The following is a 22,382-nucleotide window of genomic DNA, read 5'->3' on the forward strand; positions in this document are numbered from 1 at the left end:
GCCAAGTACTTAGGTAAAAAGAGCAGGATTTGCCCCAGAGTCACTGTTATCATTCATGAAATTTTCTAAGAAGGTTTCTAAATTCCAATGTCTATAGCTCCCTGTCAAATTACTGATTCCTTCATGCTGACTTCACTAATTTCTTATTACTCCTTCATAAAAATTTGCATACAGCATCCAGAGAATATAACATCCTTTGGCATCTAGAGTTTTAAGATAGTTATGTAATTAAAGTTGCAACCACACAATTAGTGGTATGTTATTCCAAAAACTTGTAATAGAAGAGATGAATCATCTAGTACAGCTTACTTCAACTGCCAAATGGAATAAGCTGAACTATAACAAACACTTTCATGCCGACATAATCAGGTCCATACTGGTAAAAATATGCCACTTTCTATTGATAAAGTTAAAATTGAAAAAGAAGTAGAGATGAGTCCCAATTCTTCAAAGCACAAAAGGCCAGAATCTCATGGTAGATGTTTCTGGTCAAAGCAAAATTTCTTCTTTGATCTACAGGTAACATTTGTCTCATGTTTGAAGTGCCCAAGCTTTTTTTTTTTTTTTTTTTTTTCTTTTTCTTGGGACACTGGGGGTGGATTTTGTTTTTTTCAGACAAATGCAACCATGTCCCTCCTAAATTCAACTATGCTATAGGCCTGTCTCAGATTTATTCTTCCCTTTTTCCCTTCCTCTTCACCCTACACAGACCAAAGTTCTACACTATACTTCCTCTCCTTCAAGCCTTGATGGGTGGTGACATGATTTAAATGCCACATTAATTAACAAATACCAGAGCTGGCATCCAATGAAATGCACAAGATTGCATTAGGTCTGAAGAATTAGCTTCAGGTAAGAAAAAAACAAGGTTAGGTCCAGACAGCTTCAGGAAACCTGTTCTACCTCACAAGGAACTAAAAGTGCTCACACAGTCAAGTAGCACTGACTTCCACCTGAGGGCATATTAAGTTGGCTGGATCCGACTGCATCATGAGGCTGACCACCACTGCATCTGTTATACTTTGTACTTGGGTCATATTAGCAAAATGTTTTCATAAATGCTAACTTGGACAGCCAGCCTTCATATAAAAAAAGAAAAAGTGAGACTGGATAACACTTGGCAGCAGGTATAGGAAATATTTCAGCAGCCTATAAACTAGTTTTACAGAAGAATAGGTTACCCTGGATAGCGTTTAAACACCAATTCTTTAAAAACCACCACCCCCCTTTAAGTTTGCTTCAATACAGATTACCTCTTTTGAAAGATGAAAGAGCTTTGCTTTACAATCCCCAGTAGAATTTGAAACCTGTAAGACATACATGCAAAAAAATGGCATCATGAAAGAATAAGCCCAAACCACAGACATGAAACATTCTAGTTTCTGTGATGATTAAGAAAAGAAGGAATTCAAATTACAAGTAATTCTGAAAGTGTTAATGTAAAGAAAGCATTACAGTTACTAATAAAATTAGAAGAACTTCAAAACAGCATGCACTTTACCTGTAAAGTCTCTATGGCACTATTTAGAGGTAGAGGACAAGGTATCGACCATTTTTTTATCATAACCTGCAAAGACAGCATATTTAATGCATGAATGATACCCTAAAAATCAGTTTAAATGTCGATATACATAGCTAATATCAGACTGTCGGTATACAAAGCAGGGAGCTACGCCCATAGTAAATTAACAGGCTTGACTGGTAGATACTTAGGCCACAGGAAGGAGACTTGACAGAAGAACTTGTCAGTGCCATTCCATACAGCTGCTTACTGTGCACAGCTGGCAGCCTTATGGCGTGCCTATCTGGATGTGGTGCACTGAAATGAGCTCTGACATTAACTGAAATACAACCAGCACTCCCCATTCACTCTCTCTGTGCTCCACACTAACTGCCTCCCGTACAGAATAGCTGCTGTGTTAGCTATCCCAGGCTCCTTCCCTAAGCAGACAGGCCCTTAACAGAGATAGAGCAGAGCCTAGGGCTAATCTTAAAAGGCAGAAACATATGGTTTGGACTAGAAAGCAAAGGAAAAACAATAAATGCAATTATTGTCCCAGAATGTCATTGGGGCTTTAGCTACACCCTGCTGGTTTAGGGACTGCCAAGTAACAGGGCTGAAAATCAAAGGGAAATTAAAATAAGAAATGTTACCTCCCTTTTCAGGAGCCTAGTTTAAAATGATAGTTGCATTGCTCTCCTCACCCTAATTAATTTCCTATTGTAGTTGCCTGGCTTTAGAGGTTGTAATTCTTTTGAAGCCTAGAGCAAATAATTAAAAACTTAATTAAAGACTCAGATTCACGAGAAGAATAACATGGAAGAGAATGCTTCTCCTGGCTCAGAGAACTACTTCTTGCTTGCAGCCAAGTGGTGTTTCCCAGAGGATAAGGATTAGATGCTCCCTCTTGCCACCAGTGCCAGGAGAAGCAAACAAATGCTACCTCCGGACAAAATGCAGGGAAAGGAAACTGTGGGTACACGGCACGCTGAGTCCATTGTGGCAATAACACACGTCTTAAATTGCATGACTAAGAACAACTCACAACAACTCAAGGTGTGGAACTAGGTAGTAGCTTGCTCAACGGCAGTCTACAAACTTTGTGAAAAAGGACGATCAACGGAAATCCTCCAGCCACGTTTCTGACACTAAACTGGCACTGCTTTGTACCAGGAGATCTGTTCTTACCTCCTTATTGATTGGCTAAACTGCCTCCTCTGTGCAATGTGAACTGGAACCTCACCTGAGGAAGGGTGTAAGAAGGCACAAGAACATGCTGGTAGTACATCAAGAAGTTCAACCGAACAGCGAGCAAGCGAGAAGGGGGAAAGGACCAAACACTAAAATATAACTTGGGCCTGTACCGTACATACGCATGACTGTCATGTGGGTCACCCCTGCTTCATCTCTTTCTTGTGCACCAAGCAGCGAGAAGCTACAGGCTGAGGCACGGATGCAGACTGCTGCTGCTGTAGTACCACAACCACGGGTGCACGGCTGTGCCACCTCCCCGGGAAGCCCAAGCCTGTTGGCTAGCTGAAGACATTTATGATGCTGAGCAAGGTGGCAAATATTTTTTCAAGGAGACCTCTGTGTATTTAAAGGCACTCAGATAGGGGAAATAAAGGAAAGGCTTTGAAGGCTCCAAAGTAGGCAGCTTTGTGGGAGCTTTGGTTAAGGTTGGAACAGGCTTCCTAAGGAATGAAAAGGGGCATGAAGCTGAAGGACAAGCTTTGGGGAAAGTAAAGTGTGCCTGGCAGTGGTGTGGGCAGGGTTCCCTGCAAGCTAAAGAGCAAAGATATACATAAACATTGCAGAGGGAGGACAAGACAAGCCAAACCTAAAAAACTGAAGAACATTTTTCTAAAATGAAGTTAATACAGGTTAAGAACAGATTGAAATGGAAATAAGGGAGAGAAAATAAAATGCACTAGGTGCACTTAAAACCTGGAATTATATTTGACTACCTACTTAATTATTCAAATCTATCTGGGTTTCCAGTTGTAGTCTACTCCCTATTTCTCATGAGGACCCTCCCAACAGGAAGAGATTTTTAAATTGGCAGCACAGCCCAGTCAGCTGAGCAGTCATGCAGACAGCACAATCTTCTTCTGGAACTTTAAGCCAACTTCAGATAAACAGTGTCTTTTGAGTTCAACAAACATTTGGCTTTAAATGAAAAAATCCTAAAACCTAAAGAGAGCTTTTAGTGGAAATAGGGTATTTTAAACCCACACCAAAAACACTGCTAAAAATAAAATTACAGGCTCAAAATGTTCTAATATTCTCAGCGATGTTGCTTTTTGTATCCTGTGGAGGGAAAACAGGAATCTCTATTCCAGCAGTACTGACAGCACTGAGCAAAGAGGAGCTATAACATCATTCATTGCACATGGCAGGTTCCCAATCTGCATCACATTTTGTTCTGGGAATATAAACAAGAGATTTAGAAAAACACCATCAGGAATCATTAACACCTTTGTTGAACAAGCTACCAATAGGGCTGTCTCCACAAAAAAAAAAGAAAAATCTGTCTTTAGTCTTCATCAATATTCAATATAGCAAGAGGGGAGGAAATTAAAAAAAAAGTTTAACTATCACATTTAATTTCTTTTCACTCAGGATTCAAGTGAATTCACTTTTTTTTCCAAGTGAGGACTACAACCAGCATATCAACTTTAAAGGAAAAGATAGGCACAGATATACATGGCCTCAAAGCCCCACAGCAGAGCACAGAGAACAAAGAGCAGTCTCCAGACCTTTTGCTCAGTGCACTCACTAGACCATACTGACCAAGACATATGCTGTCTCTTGTACCTATCTTTTCTGCAGGCTGTATTAAAACTGTGGCTTGCTGGCAAAAAGCTGAACAGATGGTGTGCACTTGAAAATGCACAGAATTATTGTATATGCAAAATATAATTGTATTACTTCCATATGACTAACACACTTCTCTTCTGGAACAAATTAAAACGTATCTGCCATACAGAAATTAACATTGTGCAAAATAAAACACCATTTCAACAGCACATATCACCCACTTCAAAGCAATTAGATATGAAAACTAAACCGCAGTTAATGCCTTTGAGTTTCAGTGCCTAAAGAAGTCAGAGAAAATACTCTGTGAAGAGTCTTAGTTTTCTTTAACTATCCATAACAGCTTTTAAAAATGTTGACCTCAATTAGATTCACTGTGGCTGCTTCTTTGTCACTGAACAACAGAGAGTAAGCACAAAATTGTAACCATTTCATAAGAAATCCAGTAGTCTGGGCTCCTTCATTTGAACGTTCTACCTACTTTTTTGATCCCAGCTTGACATGTCTGCACTCAAGTCTTGCTTACACACTTGCCTTTTCTGAGCCCAAAATTGTTTTCAAATGCATCCACCCATTACAACAGCTTTCTTCAGAGATGCATACACATTCACACTGAAATCCAGGAGATGAACTTGTTTTAAAACTCTTACAACTACCTTCAGCCAAAGGCCTATTTCAGCATTATTGTTAGTACCTTTTTTTTTTTTTAAAGATAAATTTTAGGAGAGAGGTCAAAAGTTAAGGTAATTTATAAATATTACAGATGAATTTCCATTAGCTCTGGAGAGGCTGTGGCTGCTCCTCAATGCTCAGCTTAGGAAGAATACTTCCCAAGGTCCTACAAACACTGCAATTCTCCAGGGATACCCTAGGGAGATGTTTTGACAGCTTTGAAGTTTGGTTTTATCACATGGTTTAGTTCCTAATGGATTGCCTTGGTCTCCTGGATGGCATATTTGTTCAACTTGCCTTCAACTCTGTTTATCCCTTTGTAAAACAGGTATTAAATGCAAGTCAGTGCAAGCCAGGATGACAAGGGAGAGGGGGAACGTTTTACCAGGCTCCCAAATAAGATTCTTCTTTCTATACCTAGATGACAGAGTGCGAGTCGCTTGGTTGTACTACATATTACACATGTGCATTAACACACTTTTTCCCTGTAAAAAGAAAAATAGTGCAACTTAAAGGCACATTTTCCCTCTTAGATCTGCCTAGAGGGTCTCACTTTTGATATTTGGAAACATCTACCTCACAGGGGCCTTGAAAGGGTGAACATCAGGGTCAAAAACCCCCATATGGCTCAGAGAAAAGAACTTTTCCTTTCAGCGGGAAAGAAGAATAAGGTCATTGACGTATTAATGAATCTTGTAAACTGCCTTAATGAAGTTCTAGTTTTCTTTGCCTTTTTTTGAACTCTGTCACTCCATTATACATGTAAATTTAATTTATTTGGAGTATATTAAGTTTTCTTCTGCACTAGTTGCAGTAAGTAATAGTTAGAAGCTAAAAAAACAGAATTCCATTCCATTCCTAGTAGGGAAACAAAAGTATATGTGCCAGCTCCCTTCACTGCACCGTCAGCAAAACAAAAATATTGTTACATTTACCAGTCCAAAATATAATTATTTTAAATCTTTTCACATGCTTGAAAGTTCATAAACATTTCCATGCCTCAGCAAAACAAATGCAATCTGTCCAAGCAAGCACATACTGAACTTAAGAAAAACTCTAAATTTCACATAAAAAGTTAAAGGGGGAAGGGAAGACAATTCATTTCAAAACAGGCTTATGAAAACATTCAAACAATAAGAAAAAAAAAAAGATAAGCTGTGCACAGATTTTTAACTTACCACAAGAGCAAAGTACACCATAAAGAAAAATGATAAACTACTTGTGTAGCCAAGAAAGCCTGTAAAATAACAGTAAAAATAAAAGAGAATTTATAAGGAAAGTGATCCTAACGTACAGCTAAAGCTTTACATTTTAGGCATGTTTTCTATTACAGTGCTTGGTTTCTGGGGCTTAGGACTCAGAATAACAACATTCCAACTGCCTGTCACAGATCATTTATGTAGTTTTGTAGGGCAGAATTAGAACTGGCTTACCACTAATGGCACACTGTAAGTAAATGCAGCTCTTTAATGTTCTGCTGTAAAGATTTTATTTTAGTATTGCAGACAAAATACTACTGCAACCCAAGTAATAGGTTAACTAGGCAGGGCTGGAAGGCAGAACACACTACAGCAACTTAAGTAATCCCCACCATCACCAGCCCCCTGCCAGTTCAAATAAATAAATAACCCATTAAGGTTTTAAAGTCTTCAATTGTAATTGCTACTAAAGTAGAATAATATTCACTTCTCTCCTTTAATTACTCACCAATTTTAGGAAGAAGCGCAAGAGGAAAAACAATGCAGACTGAAGTAAGCAGCAGCAGCAGTCTCCCATCAAGGTACCAAGACCTGTTGGAATATCTATTTATTACTGATACAAAGCTCAAGAGTCCTAAAATACATGTTCTACTTTAAAACCACGACTTTATACAAAATAACCACTAGGACAAGAAAAATAATTTCCAGTCTCACATGCTATTTACATGAATTTGTACTCCTAGTTTCTATATTGTGATTAAAATAGAGTTCCCAGATAACGAGGAAGCAGAGCACCATCCCATAACGAACCAGCAATGCAGGCAAAGTTCCATAGGCAAGTGTCTGCATGGATCAGGGGTCTGATGTGTGTAAAGTTATTTCTCAGCAGCACAACATGCAAACCCCTGCCTTTATTCAAAGCAATGATCAGAGGGCAAGGCTATTTCATACTTCACAGATTTCCAACAGAAGTACTTATCTAGTACGCTACATGTATTGAATTGGATTACACTGAGTTGCATATTTACACAACTGGAAGAAACAGCAACGTTAATTCCCACTTACTGCTGAACTTCCCTGCCAGTTTATTACTCCTACATGACCTCAGTTCCTTACCGTTTCCAAGAGGTGTGAAAAAGAAAGCTAGACTACCCAACCTACTCGTTTGGAAATTCAGTTCTGTTTTCTGAAAGTACCAACTTTCTCTTCCACCCAAGTTTCATTACACCTATCATCACAGGGTTCAAATAACAGAAGAAAACAACAAGTAAATCAACTTCCAGTTAATTTCAAATTATGTTTGCTGTCCAGAGGTGATATAAGAAAGAACAGCAATAAAGAGGACTTTCTTACCTTTAACACTGCACAAAGTGATTTCTTTGTAAACTGACTCATTCTTTGCATACATCCACACAAAAATTAAAGGACAGGAGGGATGGAAATCATGCAAATGAAATCTGCTATAATGTTTATACATAAAACTATACATATCAAAAAAAGCATTCTAGAAGCATATGAAGTCTTGATGCGTTTAAAATCTATCCCAAGTATCAAAATCTCATCTCCAAACTGATGTAAGTACAGATGTATAAGTTGTTAAGAAACAGAAACATCTTGAGGGTGGCTCCTCCTAACCTGGTAATAACCATATCCTGTACTGATAAACATCTTGCACATCAGCCTCCGATTTACTACCTATAAACACCCTGGCCTTTGACCTTCAAGTTTATTTAGTCCAGGATATGGTTAGCACCTAATAAACAGGCAGCACCTCAAGTTATCATAAGGAAAGTAGCATATCACCTGTGTTAAAGAAAAATTACCATATACATATATTAACTACTGTCACACATCGTGGACACCACTTGTGTCACTCATTTGAAAAAACATGTAATATAAATGAGAAGAAAAATTTCAAGGTTGAGGGCATCTTCGCTGTATCAAAAATCAAAGTAACCTTTAAGTAATAATGTTTATATTAAAAATTACTCAAAATACATCACTCTTCAAAGAAACTGTATTACTATCCTAGGTCTGCTACTGCTACAGTGAAAAAGCAACTTTGCCAAGATCAGCTCCCTGCTGCAATATTCTCCATGTTGTTAACATTTAGCATTCAAACAGTTTTAAACTTTTTCTTTCTTTCTAGTATGGTGAATGTTCATATTAGGAGCAACAGTATAACAGCAGTAGGCAAAAGTATAAAGAATGCTGCACTATGTGTAAGGTTAACTAAAATGCCTGAGTTATGTACATGTGGGACCTCTGTTTCAAGTCTCCCGATTCTAAGAATGCAGCAAATCCACAGTTGCCATCGGAGCTCACAAGCTCAGCAGGCCAGAGAAAAAGTTATTTTGGTCACTTTATGGTAAATGAAAAATCATTTGTGAGGGAGTGGGAAAAAAGAGAGAGGAAAACTGCAATGAGGTAATGGGAAGCAGAAAAAATAATGTTGTAAATTGTTTCATTTTGGAATACCAATATCTTATTTAAAAAGATCTCAAAAAACTCAATAGTGGACCATTTACTGGTTATCAAAAAATGCGTCCATTTTTTCCCCAAAATACTGTTGTAGAAATGCACTTATTTTCCAAAGGCAGAATAAATGTTTTTATATTGCCTTTAAAATCAGTTTGATCTACAAATTTAATCCCATATGATAAAAGCGTTCCAAGTATGAAATATGGAATATAAATCCTTGACTCTACTGAAAATGCTTTGGCACGCAGATGTTCCTCCTCCCTATCCCATATTTTAACTAAAAGCAGACATTTATAAATCGCTTTAATTTCATTCTTGAATGCAACAGAACAAGAGATTCATATGTTCTAAATTAGGATCTTACTCTCAGTCCATATCAATTATATAACACACAAGCAAGACAACTTAATTGCATCAATCACATCCTCCTGACAGGGTCATTAAATGTTAACAGAGGGCTCACAAATTACAACTTCTTAAATACAATCCTCATTTGAAACTATGTCCATGTCATCAAAACTATGTGGAATTCTTGTTGTGCAGACAGACTGAAACATCTCAGCTTGCAATTAACAAGTGTTCATACTGTATGGGTTTGGTTTTTTAATAAAGACATGAAGAAATATTACACACTGGCTCCGAGCCTTTCAAACACATGCATACCTGTTAACCTTTATCTATAAAAATAATGCAAGGCATAAAACATTCTTCAAATGGCTTTCCCAAAAGTACGCTTTGGGATGGTAGATGCATATAAAATATTTTTCACAGATAGTTTAACTGACACTTTTGATACATTCTAACTACAGTTAAAGATAAATTCTGCACCCAAATGAAAGTGTATCAGATGCTATAACAACTTAACAAAACCAGAACACTTGTGCAACCACATCTGGAAACATGTGGTCTAGTTAAAATAGTTTAATCAAACTAGTCAATATTTATGGCCTTTGCATAAATAAGTCACTACTTAGGCTTGATACTTGATTACCTCGTTCTGTTGAACAGTTTCCTACAGTTTAAAAACTCTGTTAGTAAAAAACTACTCTTAACAACTGCAAAAAAATACACAGAAACAAAAGATTATGATCTACCATGGTAATTAATATGGCAAAATATATGAAATATAGATGTGGGCATAGAGAGAATGTCAGCTGTGTGCACGCACCTGGAACACTGCTTGATCACTGCATTTGAAACATTTGCTTGAGCAAAGAACAGAGGAGTCAACTTGTGTCAAATAAAGATTTATCAAGGGAAGAACTCCCAATAACAGAGGCAGAAACAGGATGAGACCTGGACTGACAATGAGCTTACCACCTGAGCTGTGGTTTGTATTCCTATGGAGAATTTCAGCTGTTTCTAAATGCAAAACTGAACTTCATTCCCACCTCAAACTGTAACTTTGGAAGAAGTTGGAAGGAAGAAGTATGGGTGGCAGCAGTGCTGACAGCACACTGAGAATCACACCATGGCTCATTACAGCATCCAGGGGCGATTTGGGTACTGAATGGATCCAAAGTGAGGGCATACAGATGTGCAGTGTAACAGCTGCTTTGAAAGAAAAGAATTTTTTCTTTTCGCCCCCTGGATTTGTAATAACCAGTTCAACTGCTGTAACCTGTCTGCATGTTCACCAGTGTTCCCATCCAGAAGATCTGTGCCAGGACCTTGATAAAAAAGGCTGGTGGGAGTGTTATCAAATAGGCAGCTTACTAAAGAAGTTATTCCCACTGCCTTTTTTAGACTGAACAATCCTTTGGGCAGTATGCATGCATGCAGGACCTCCAGGTTCCACCTATTATTAGTCTTCATAAGCTGTTTGTTTAAAAGTGTATTTGTGTTGGGAAAAGTCACTTTGTATAAAAAGAGTTGACATAAAATTAAAAACAGAAGTGATGTTATATGCTAAATTTGGGGACAGACAGACTGGAACGCACATGCAGCAGAGAGAGTAGCAGGCTCAATGCCACTGTGTGTGAAGAGTGGAGTTAGAAGTATGATCTTGAAGGAGAAGGTAATAGCACCCAAATGAAAAGCTGATCACTACCACAGCTGGAAGAGAGAAATTAGCAGACTAAAAACAACATACACACAAAAACATAATAGGTTTTTTTTTAAAAAAAAGCCTCTTACTAAAAAACATATTATTGCAAGGGCCAGGAGGGCAGAAAGACAGAAAGCATGATTACCACCACACTTCATTTCTCAAAATGTTCCTTACAAAATGGAGAAGTTATAAATAACAAAATATAAAATGAACTAAAGTATCTTTTAAAAAACTAATTTCAAACTTAAAATTCACCCACAACATTCAGGAATAACACAAGCATCACACAGCCTTGAGACGATTTCATCACATTTCAATCCAGAGAAGTTTTGAGCTCAAAACGTCTGAAAATAGCAGTTTGGAAAACCAGCCGTAACACAATCTAAGATACACTGTTATGAATGACAGCAGCACTGGAACAACTAGAACGAGACACTTCAGTGCTGAAGCTGCAATGTTTGTCTTAGCACAGGCACAGATTTCTTGCGACAGTTCTGAAAGAAATCTGAGGGACACACTCCTTACATATAGCTTTACAGCTCAGTTGTGAAGAATAATTTCTTTACTGGGAGCCAAGTTAAGGAATTATAAACCAAGTCTGGAAACCTGGCGTTCTTCCCAAGACAAGTCCAATTACTGGAGCAAGACAACAAAATATTTAAATTTAAATGTCTGCTGTTTTTTGTTCTGAGGTTTTGAAATATGTGAAGTGATAACATGACAGCATTTTAGATGTTTCTCCTCCTGTCCCCTCCTGCTTCCTCTTCCGACTTTTTACAGAAGGGAGATTTCTGTAGATGGAGTTTTTCACCGACTTTAAGGTCCTCTGGTGGGAAATTGCTGTGAGGAAAGAATCACGCTCTGTGTGTGTGTGCCGCGGAAGGCTTGCACATGCCAAATACATTTCATATTCCAAGAACTCCTGTAAATAACTAATTTTTTTAGCACGTGAGATCAGAGGGAAGTGTCAGTACCCATCTCCTTCAGCAGTCCTGAACCATTTTCTTCAAGACAAATACAGAATATGTGAAGCATTTTTCCTTACCCGCTCTCGTCTCCACTTAAGAACCCCGCAACAGCACCAGGAAGTTCAGACTTAACAATTAAAAGGTAAGATGACATAGCTGCAAACAGAAGCAGAACAGATTTAGTAAAGGAATACCAGTATCTCTGGCTGTAACAATGAGCATGGCTTAACCAGAGTGGTTATGACTGGAACATCTCAGCTATGTATTAGACACCATGGCACCAGAATCAGAATTTATTTTCTCATATACTTCTTCTAAAAATAGCTGCAAATCCCCGAGTATTGTACTGATGTTAGCTAATGCCTCCAAAGAGACTGTTATGATGCGAGTCTTGAAACAAGAAAAACACAATACAAAGGAATAAAAGGCAAAACAATGTAAAATATAGGTCTGACCTTTTACCTGGGAATACGGACCTAGAGGCCTGAGACAGACTACAAGGCTGCAGCTCTTCTCCTTCCTCTTTACTCTTTATAAGACATTGTTAATGACGAGAGTAAATAATAAGATGTGTTTCTATTACTACAATAGGGTTTTTTTAAAGACTCAGTTTTTATTGCTGTTCAGTTGCTGTTGTACTAAATAAATGTATGACAGAAATTTAAAGACAAGAATAGGACTTGAAAGGTTCTTTATATACTGCATGGTTTGGCCCTCAGAGGTAAGAGGATAATCAGTGACAGATCTCCACTTCTCATGCTAAACCCACCACCAAGAAGATCCCAACAACAACATAAAGTGCAAAACTATACAGGAATTGCGAATCAGAAGAGAAATTGTTAGTTAATCTCATAGGAGCGTTGACTCAAAATTAAGTGTTAATGATTCTATTCAGAAGAAAGCAATGATGCACACACATGCATCCAAAAGCTACTTCACTGTATCACTTTTCTCCTTTACTATATAAAATGATGAAAGGCATCAGAGGGGTTTTAAAAATCACAACTTACACTAACCTGATACCTTCATATACTGTTCGTGTCACTTTTTTCTTTACATAACCAGCAAGTATTTATATGAATCAAAAGAGAATTACTCAGAAAAATCAAGCTTTACAAACAGCTTCAATGAATATCAAAGCCTACATGAAACTAATTTCCATCCTTCAGCAGCAATTAATTTTAGTAATGTGCTGACAAAAGTTTAGTTACATTTAGAGCTTGACAAAAATTCATCTGTTGTATTCAAATTTTACTGTTCTGTATTTATTAATTCTTTAGAATTTTACCATGGTTTATTTATTTATGCTTTAAAATTAAAACATAAATTTTAAAAGGGTAAACCAGCAAACTTTCATAAGCTGATTTTTGAATAAGTTTGGTTAGTTGTTTTTTTTAAAGAAATGGTTTGAACCTTAAAAAACGTGTGGACTCAGACACTGCTGTACTACAGCAGTTAATGTTAAATTTTGAAGAAAGGGAATGTGGTCTCTATAAAGAACATTAATACAAAGTGACATCTACCTACCTCAAGGTTAAATGAAAACCATTTGGTAGGTCACTAAATAAGGAAATATTCACTTCATAATTAAAAGCTCTGTTTTTTTCCAATATTCAAGTATATCTCCCTGTTGACATGTAGCTGTTGATTGTGTCTGGTGAGGTATTTATCTGCTGTCCTGATTTCACCCTCCTATTTGCATACAACAGAATGTAGATTCAACCCCAGAGATCCTTACAGCATGCATATTTCTAAATCACCAGAATTTGTAAGTAAATTAACACAATTTCTCATGCTATGCTACAGGCAGATGTGTATTTCACCCTAAGCAAAGACAGATTTTTTAAAAATTAAAGGCAGGGGGAGGGGGAAGGAAATTTCCTCTAAATTATAATTCAACTTTATTTATCCATTAGCTTTCTTTGTTGTATTATACAATACTTTATACATAAGCAAGTCAGAATTTTCATACATTTACGTCCTTCAGAAAGATTTCAAAATTAGTTCTTTTGCAGCTCAGCTGCAGAAAGCTTCGAATTAATCTCCAGATCAGATTTCCTCCTAATATGCAATCTGTCACTCTTCCCTTGCATTCCTATTAGCCTCTGGCTAATCATTTGATCACTTATCCTTTGTTGTGCACTTACTCTTTGTTTTTAAAAGAGGAGTCCTATTTCACTGAATTCCACTCCTAAGCAGGGAACCAATCACACACCAAGAAGCTTGCACATGCTAAACATTTGTATGCATCTTTCTTCCTTTCTCTGGGCATATGGGAAACAATCTCACATAGTAGGATTTTTTTCCCCCCAGTTTATATTCTCGTTTGTTCTAGAAGATGAAGAAAATAAATAATAAATAATTTTATTTACATTCTGATGCTTAGATAAGACATTAATCTCACACATAAATCTGAGGACGTCCACGCTAAATACAGTTTAAGAAATCAAATCCTGTTTTTTCTTCACTTACACAGTTGTATTCTCCTCACGAGCAACAGCTCCTTGTGGCTTTACTCAGCGTGAAAGAAGTAAGAGACACTAACCACTGTATAACTCTGAGACACACTACAAAGTGAGCAAAGAACATCGTTTGCTTTTTAAAGCTGAAACCAAAACAGCGAAGCGTCTTCAAAAAGGGCACAGCAACTTGAAAAACTTATCTCAAGTAGGAATAAAGTGCGTACAGGACAACAGAAAAAAAGTCACGTATCCTTTGCTCCAAATAGGAAATTTTACTTAACTTCCCTGACACCCACCACGACCAAAGCCCTGAAAAGTTGTATTATAAAAATTAAACATCAGCTATCCTTGGCAGTCTTAATGTAGAATGGAAGGAAGGGATTACCCATCACAAGGCTAAGCTGTGACACAAGAGAACACAACAAAAAGCATACCCTGTCTTTGATTTATTCCACTTTTGAAGTATTGACTTCCTCTGTCATTTTGAAAATAATTTCAATGGCTAATTTTTAAGGCACCTTCTATCACACGCAAAAATTACAATAAACATACATTCATCTTTAGAAGCATTCAAAAAAAATTAGCAAATGTCAGAATCAACACTGCCTTCAGAGTTCACCCCCCTTGCATCCACATAGCACGAGAGAGCAGAACCTCCTGCTCTTGCAACCCAAGTCTCATCCCCTAAATTAAAAAAAGAATGTTATGTTTTCTTCGTGTCACCTTCTCTTTGCAACATGAGAAATCTATCCATAGCACTGAACAAGACAGGTTTCCTGCAGAACAAATGGTGTACAATGGCGTAATCTGAGGCTTTAGCAATATGCAGATGCAACAAGTGCTACACGACAACTACACGAGCAACCTTCGTATAGTCGCTTCCTGATTTTCAGGCCCTGAATTTGCATATATTACATTATTTTTAAATAATTTTCAGTATGCACCAAGAGCTACTTGATGGAAAACTAAGCAGGTTTGAACTTCTCAATAGGCTTTGACACAGAAATGCCATAAAACAGTATTCAGCAGAAATTAAAATTATATTACTACTTTATTATTCAACAGGCTTACCACTGTCTTGAAAGCAGCAAGAAATTACATTCTTAAAATACATATCACTTTGGCCTGTTCTGAAAACTTGGTATTAGCTCTTTAACAGAAAAAAAATGTGTTCAGAAGATAAAAAATAGGGTATTTGCTTTCCACTTTCATTATTGTAACCTGTAGTGCCACCATGAGATATGACTCTCTATAAATATACATACCATGCATACCTTATTCAGAATGTCCATATTGTGCTACAATATTATTTAACGCTGAGCATATGTGGCCCCTACCTGAGAAAACATTAGTTACTGGAGAAAAGGGAATCCAAGGTTATGTTTTTTAAAATAGTCCCCAAAACACCTCTTCTGAGGTAGCCCAATCTTAAAATCAAATAAGTAAGTGGCTTTTTGATTACCAGAAAAAGAGGTGTAACTTTTCCTTATTATCCTACCCAAAAAAAGATCAATTGCTGAAGTCCACCACAACGATGCAAGAGAATATGTACATTAAACTTATATGTAAACATATAATTTATTCCTTCCTTAGAAAATGGCTGGTGATAAATCCCTTCAAATCATTTAATTGAAGGGACTGAATCTAACTCTTCTGGTTAGTTTTTCCTAATCTACCACTGTAGCTGATCATATTAGAGCACTATAAAGATGTCTTACATCATTAAGCACTGTGCAAAGATGGAACCAAGCTGCCCTCCAAACTTCACATAAGAGAAGACAGGGGGCTGGGGCAAAACCAGACTGCATCAACACAGCAACACTGGCTGTTCAGCTCTTACACTTAAAAAAATAGGGGTGCTGATCTGGGAGTCAAGACAAGCAGACAGAGCAATCTTGCTTCTCATCCAGGCAAATACCAGGTAAGACAGAGATTCCTCACAATAGATAGTTAAATTAATTATAATTTAGATAATTAAATAGATATTTAATTATCTATAGATAATTAAAATAAAGGAAAATACTTCTAACTTGCATCCTCTAAAGAGTTCAGTCAGCAAGATCCCTATTTCTCACAAAATACTGAAAAGATCTTTCATAGCAACTGCATGTGACAAACCCCTTTGGGCTTGTGTCTCCCTTTGCTGGTATGGAGGTTGTTTAAAATGGAATCTGTCCTAATCCAAACAATGTGAGAAAGTTAAAAAGGAAAGCAGGGAAGGATTTCAAGAAAGAAAGTGAAACTAGAGAGGATTTTGGGCAAGCTCCCATTTTTCCTGTCAAAGAATTAAAACAGAATAGCAAGATACGAAGTACTTCAGTATTGCACTGAGCTCCTCGTAAGTAATTTAAATTCTGGAAACATCAGGAATGATGCATGGATGTCACCAAAAACCATCAACAATTTTAGCCCTCACATCATACGGCCTTAAAAGCATGCTCTTTTGTTTTCATTTTGCAATGGATCCCCCACATATTCGATTTTAAGAAGTCTCTCAGTTACAATTGTATTGTTTTTAATATTTCCTCTTAGTGAAAGCTTAAAAACCGAAAAAATTTGTTGGGATCACTTGTTTGTTTCTAAACACAGATGTAGAATGGAGTGTGTAAGAGATGTTTTTATGCTTGTTCATATGGAGAAATTCTGAGAACAGAAATAGGTTGTCAACTTCTTCTTTGCTAGTCTTCACATTATGGACACTCCTCCTGATGAATTTCTGCACCCCTTTCCTTCTAATTTTAGCTTCTACCTGAATTACTCTGGAACTTGCCTATGGCAAGCTTTAAAAATAAAGAAAAAAAAAAAAAAAGTCCTCCTTATTCCACAGGGAACACGTGGGCAGCATATTTATTTTGGTAAAACTTCATTAGTTTAATAGTATTTGTATAGTTATGCTAATAAAACTGAAATGTTTTCCACATAGCTCATATATTCCATTGTGAAGTATAGCTGCACATTGGGGTTTTTGTCGGGTTTTTATTTAAAGCAGGTTAAATATTCTTTACAGTACCAAACGTCCCAACAACCATTCACTGAAACATGAAAACACAAGAGCACGGGTCATCAACTGTTAAATTAGTACAGGAGCTGACAAACCTGCCCTTAATTAAGGCAGCTCTGCACTGGAAATCCTCACTTGGAATCAGAAAGGATAATTGGGCTTTCAGGTCAAAAGCAAACAGCACTGTGAAAACAAACATTCAAGTTTGTTTGAAAACAGAATTAGATTTGCCATACTTAAAGAAAGCTCAGTAATTTCTTAAGGTATTAACGATGCACGTCGCAGCACATAACGAGCTGGATTTTATTCTTCCACGATTTGCACCACGCATTTATTTTCAAAGCTTGCAGAGTATCGTACTCCGATTACAAAAAGGATTCTCAAAAACTATTTGCTCCGTTTACATTTGAGACAAATTTTGTGAACACTTTTAAAACTCAATTGCAGAATGGATGGGGAAAAAACCAAATATAATTTGCAAAGCAAAAATGTGCCATTACCTTGATCGGACAAGGTAGTGTTGTTTTGGGTTAATCCATGCATAGCATCTATAAGTACTGACACACAGAGGACACACGTATACCTCCCCTCAAAGCAAACTGAGAAGCTAAATATTTTATTGTTTACCTCACCAAAAAAAAAAAAAAAAGAGGGGAAGAAGAAGCCCCCCAAAAGGCCGCGCGCGGCCCAAAGCAGGCGCAGGCCGGCGGCCGCCGCCGCCCCCCCGCCGGGCGAGGCCGGGCGCGGCCAGCAGATGGCGCTGCGAGCGCGCGGGCCTCCCTTCCCTTCCCGCCCCGCCGCCGGGCAGCGCCGGCCCCGCCGTCCCTCAAGCGCCTCCGCACTGACTTCGGGAAGCTTGAAAAACACGAACTACCCAAGTGTAAACACATATTACATTCCTAGCAGGGTTTCTGTGCATCGTCCATCCCCCTGACTGCATTAACGGACCATAAAATCCAGCTGAAGAACCGAATCTCCCGTCAGAACCAATCCTGTGACTTCCAGGGTGTTCAGGCAGACCCGAGGATAAAACATTTTCCTCATTACTTATTCTTGTAAAGAAGAAAAACGTGTACTTTTGAGGACGTGTTAACTGCAGAGTACTGAAACAAAATCCGCAAGCACCGGTTACAGAAATGATGCTTAATTAAACTGTATTTACACTAGAAAGCAAATAATTCTCTGTAAAATTAAGATAGCTGTCTGGAAAACTTATTCCAAGGAGCGACTGCAATGATCGTTTGGGCACAAGCCAGGAGAGGCTAGTTGCTCATACAGATCCTCAGCCCGAGAGCTCCCCTGGGTATCTCAGCCGAGAGAAAGAAATGGAAAAAATAAGAGAAGTCTGCCACAAAAAACCCTCACGCAGACCACCTATGCGACACTGCTGTACTGCAGGTTCTGCTGTTGCACTTAATCCCACTGCTAATAAATTTTAAATAATTAAACTAATTTTCTCAGCAGTTTCAATTTACGTTCCTGTGTATCACAGCTACCAGGCCCCGCGGGCCGGGCCACAGCTCCCCGCAGCAGTGACCTTCAGCTGATACAGCCCGCAGCCCAGAGAAAGACGCTGTAAAACTCCCCTGCTTCCTGCTAGACCTCAGCGCTGAAGATTTGTTAGTGTTGGCAACAGGCTGCGAGCTGCTCTTGTGCAATACTTTATTGTGTTTGTCTCCATTTTTCCACCAGCCTTGCTAGAATAATTCCCTCTCTAACTTGGTTACATATGCTTTAAGATTCCTACCGATTTGCTCTCACACACGTGGCTGTGGACCGTCTTCCTTTGCAGTCACATCCGCAGATGGGACAATTCCAGGAGGAGAAATTCCCATCTTCCTTCCCCCCTTCAGAAAGCATCTAGGAAGCTCGCAGAAGTTCCCTGGCAGGAGGGGGGAAGGGCTGTGTGACGCCGAGCCACGGCTTTGGCCCACTGTGCCTCATCCATCACTTCCTAGAAGCACAACGCTATTAAAACAATAGCGGGGACTCCGTCCAACTCCCCTCGCTCCTGGGAAGGATTACATAAAGAGCCAGCAGAGCCATGTAACTCCACGTTTTCCATAGCGGCCTCCCTCGCTCCTTCTACACCCCCAGGCGTCCAGCTTCCTCAAGGGCCCTCTCATCTTGGATGGCACCTGACAAGGTCTGAAATCCTTTGAGATCTCCTCCTGCATGGCAGGCAAGAAGTGGAGATTTGGAAGATCACCCCGCTCACAGACGTGGGGTGAAAGGAGAGGCTGGGGAGCAGTGGAAGACCAAAATAACAGTCTGGTAGCACGCAATTTGATGGTTTCCTTTCTAGCATCCACTTTGCAAGCCCCTAGACACACTAACTGGCTCTTTCAAGAACAAGGCAGTTCCCATGTAACAAATCACTAGTTATTTAGATGAAAGGGCTGCTGGTTTGGGCCAAAATACCAACAAACAGAACAATATAAAAATTAGTAGCAGTGGCCATCCCATTCAACCTTATGTTTTCACTTCATTAACAAATACCTACATTGCAAGAACAAGTACATATGACACAAGAAAAGCTAGGCAAATATTCTCAAAGTTTAACCACCCTAAGCTAAGAATTTGCATATGTTCCATAAAGTCTTTAAGTTACAGTATTTAAGATGATCTTAATTTACATTTGGATATTGCAAAGTAAATGCATCATCCCGATGCATCCTTAGTTAATCCTTGCTACTTGAATGGATTTTGGCATTTGATTTGTTACTTGGATTAACAGAACACAAAGTGATCCAAGAGACAATTAAAACTATGCAGGAAATTGAGCACTTATGTTAGAGATACATGTTAAAATTCCAAGCAACGTACTTGAAATCAATTTTTTTTTAACCTCTTAAATTCCAAATTTGACCAACCAGTGCTTTCCTGTAGCTGCAGAAAAATCTTTTTTTATCTTTGGGTATACTGCTAGTAGAAAAACCAACTCCCATATCTACACAAATCCATAAGTGTATGCAATTAGGATGTCAAATTTGCAACTTAAGCTTTCTTTTTAAAAAAGCAAAGATGACAAATTAGAAAGCATAACTATATTAAAATGATTACTAAAAAGCTCTCTCCACCACAAATGAATGTAAATCACTTCCATACTTCAATTATTTTTAGAAGTGATCAGACCAAACTTTAAAAAAGCCTAGCCTAGATGCTGATAGTGACAATAACCCTAGTAAAGTTGCTTATTTTAATCACAAGCCATCATTATCTCATGCTCTCCGATCACTTTTGAAATAAGATACGGTATGATGCAATGCACCCAGGTCTGATGACGGAGGAGGTAACAGAAAACGATTTTAATTTCAGACTAAGGCTAAAAATAAAGATGTTGACAGAGTCTGGATGTCTGCCCAACAGGCACGGTGCTGCTGGTTCCTTTAAACGGACAGGAGAACAAAAAGAGGGGAACACTTACCCGGAAGAAAGGGTAAGTTTTACACTTAATTCCAGCATGGCGCCCATTCAGGACAACCTACGCTCCACAGTTTCACCACTTCCATTTAAAAATCTGCAGAAGGACCAGAAGGACAAGAAAATGTACTTTCTTTCTATGCATTTCTTCAAGAGTCAAGGCTCAGTGAGAGGTGACGAGAACTCTCTATCCCTCTTTTGGGTTTTTCTGGTTGTTTTTTTTTTTTTTTTGGTTTGGTTTGGTGTTTTTTAAGAGCCTGTTAGCCTGCACTACAGTCATCTTCAAAGACTATTCCTGACACAGTGCTGCTCTGCTGACTTGGACCGCCGCATCACAGGATTCTGCCAAAGGCAGTTGTTAAGGAGAGAAATAATGCAGCTGGGAGCTCTTTTCCCAAACAGAAACCTAAATACTAAACAGAAGCTGCAACAGCTCCTTGCAATGACAGCACAATACATCTGTGCAGGAGAAGGTGCCAAGGAGGCCCAACTTGCAACCCATGTTTCCACAGATCACCCCTCCTCACAGACTGGGGCATGTGTTAGTTACTGTTACTAACTCTAAAGGCTCATAGAAGGAAAGTCAGCTTTCTCTTTTCAGTGCATTTGAAACCATGTGATCTTTGCAAGCCAAACTACCGGATACATGAACTACTACCATTCTCTTACATGAAAGATATTGCCCTTGGAACCAGAAGAACCAAAACAGAGTTTTGAATGCTTCCATCAAAATGAGGTCACTAAAAATACTTGAAAGAAGAGTTTCAACTTGCAAAAATCTACTTTTTAACTAGTTAAATGGAAAACCACTGGTTGGCAAACCAGGCCCAACTTGTTTGCAGGGAAGTCCACTGCAGAAGATGGAATAAGTAGTTTGATAATAATCAGCACGCACTAGTTTGGGGCTCTATAGAGTTACTGAGCTGAATCTTATTAAAAATGACACAGAGAAGGTTACAAACTGCTATGAGGAAGAAATGAGTCATATTTCCTTCGACCACAGTCTTGTACACGATCCCAGAGTCTCCAAAACCTGTACTGTGCATCCCTCCTTCTCCAGTACTGTTTATTTAGAGGTCCACTCAAACGGGAAAGGAAATTAAAAAATTTATTCATTGCTACAGAACATCCTCTAAAACCTGTATGAATAAATCATCCTCAGCCTTGGAATTAATATGTTCACTCCTGCCTGAAATTAATGCTTGGGTTTTTATAGCCTTTTCAGTTAGGCAGTTATTATTATTGGAGCTTTTAATATAACAAAATATTCCAATTTTATCATAAACGCAGTTACTTGGTCTAGTTCTAGGTCTCTACGTAGTGACAATAAACAGCAATCATTGAATTGTCTGGACTCGACAGGTAATCCTAAAGGAAAGAACAGTGCTGTAATGCTGCTTCCTTCTGTCAATGTATGTAAACATGTATCTTCTTGGGGGTAGGGGGCTGAGAGGAAGGAGCTTTCACATAATTCCCTCAAAGTATCCAAAACATTTACAGCCAACAAAATCTAAAATTGTTCTGCTAAACACTGTCTACTTGCAAGCAATTAATTTCTAAGGGCACTACTACTTAGTAACTGTCAAGTATGCGAACATACCTGAGTAAGAGTTTAAATGCTTAGGTGGTTATTTTAATACAAAGACAGCTAGTGTTATTTTATTATGTCATGCACTAAGGAAGACAAAATAACAATAATGTAACTGGACAGCCCAGCATACGACAACATAGGTCATCAGCCCACAGGATTAAAGTCAGTAAACTAAACCACCCCTCAAAACCCAAGGTATTGAGCTAGCAAAAAAAAA

General features: G+C 38.3%; 1 protein-coding gene across 2 annotated transcripts in view; it reads right to left on the reverse strand.

Annotated features, from left to right (window-relative positions):
- SLC38A6 (solute carrier family 38 member 6) overlaps window positions 1-22,382 on the reverse strand; it is a 46,185-nt gene that overhangs the window by 13,986 nt on the left and 9,817 nt on the right. For both annotated transcript variants that reach the window (XM_068400122.1, XM_068400121.1), the window contains exons 6-10: window positions 11,766-11,844; window positions 6,698-6,780; window positions 6,169-6,227; window positions 1,502-1,567; window positions 1,254-1,307 (exon numbers count right to left, since the gene is read on the reverse strand). In XM_068400122.1, the coding sequence (XP_068256223.1) occupies window positions 1,254-1,307; window positions 1,502-1,567; window positions 6,169-6,227; window positions 6,698-6,780; window positions 11,766-11,844 (341 nt within the window). The remainder of the gene's footprint in view (window positions 1-1,253; window positions 1,308-1,501; window positions 1,568-6,168; window positions 6,228-6,697; window positions 6,781-11,765; window positions 11,845-22,382) is intronic.

This window comes from Nyctibius grandis, chromosome 4 (assembly GCF_013368605.1).
Source record: "Nyctibius grandis isolate bNycGra1 chromosome 4, bNycGra1.pri, whole genome shotgun sequence".
NCBI classification, from domain to species: Eukaryota; Metazoa; Chordata; class Aves; order Nyctibiiformes; family Nyctibiidae; genus Nyctibius; species Nyctibius grandis.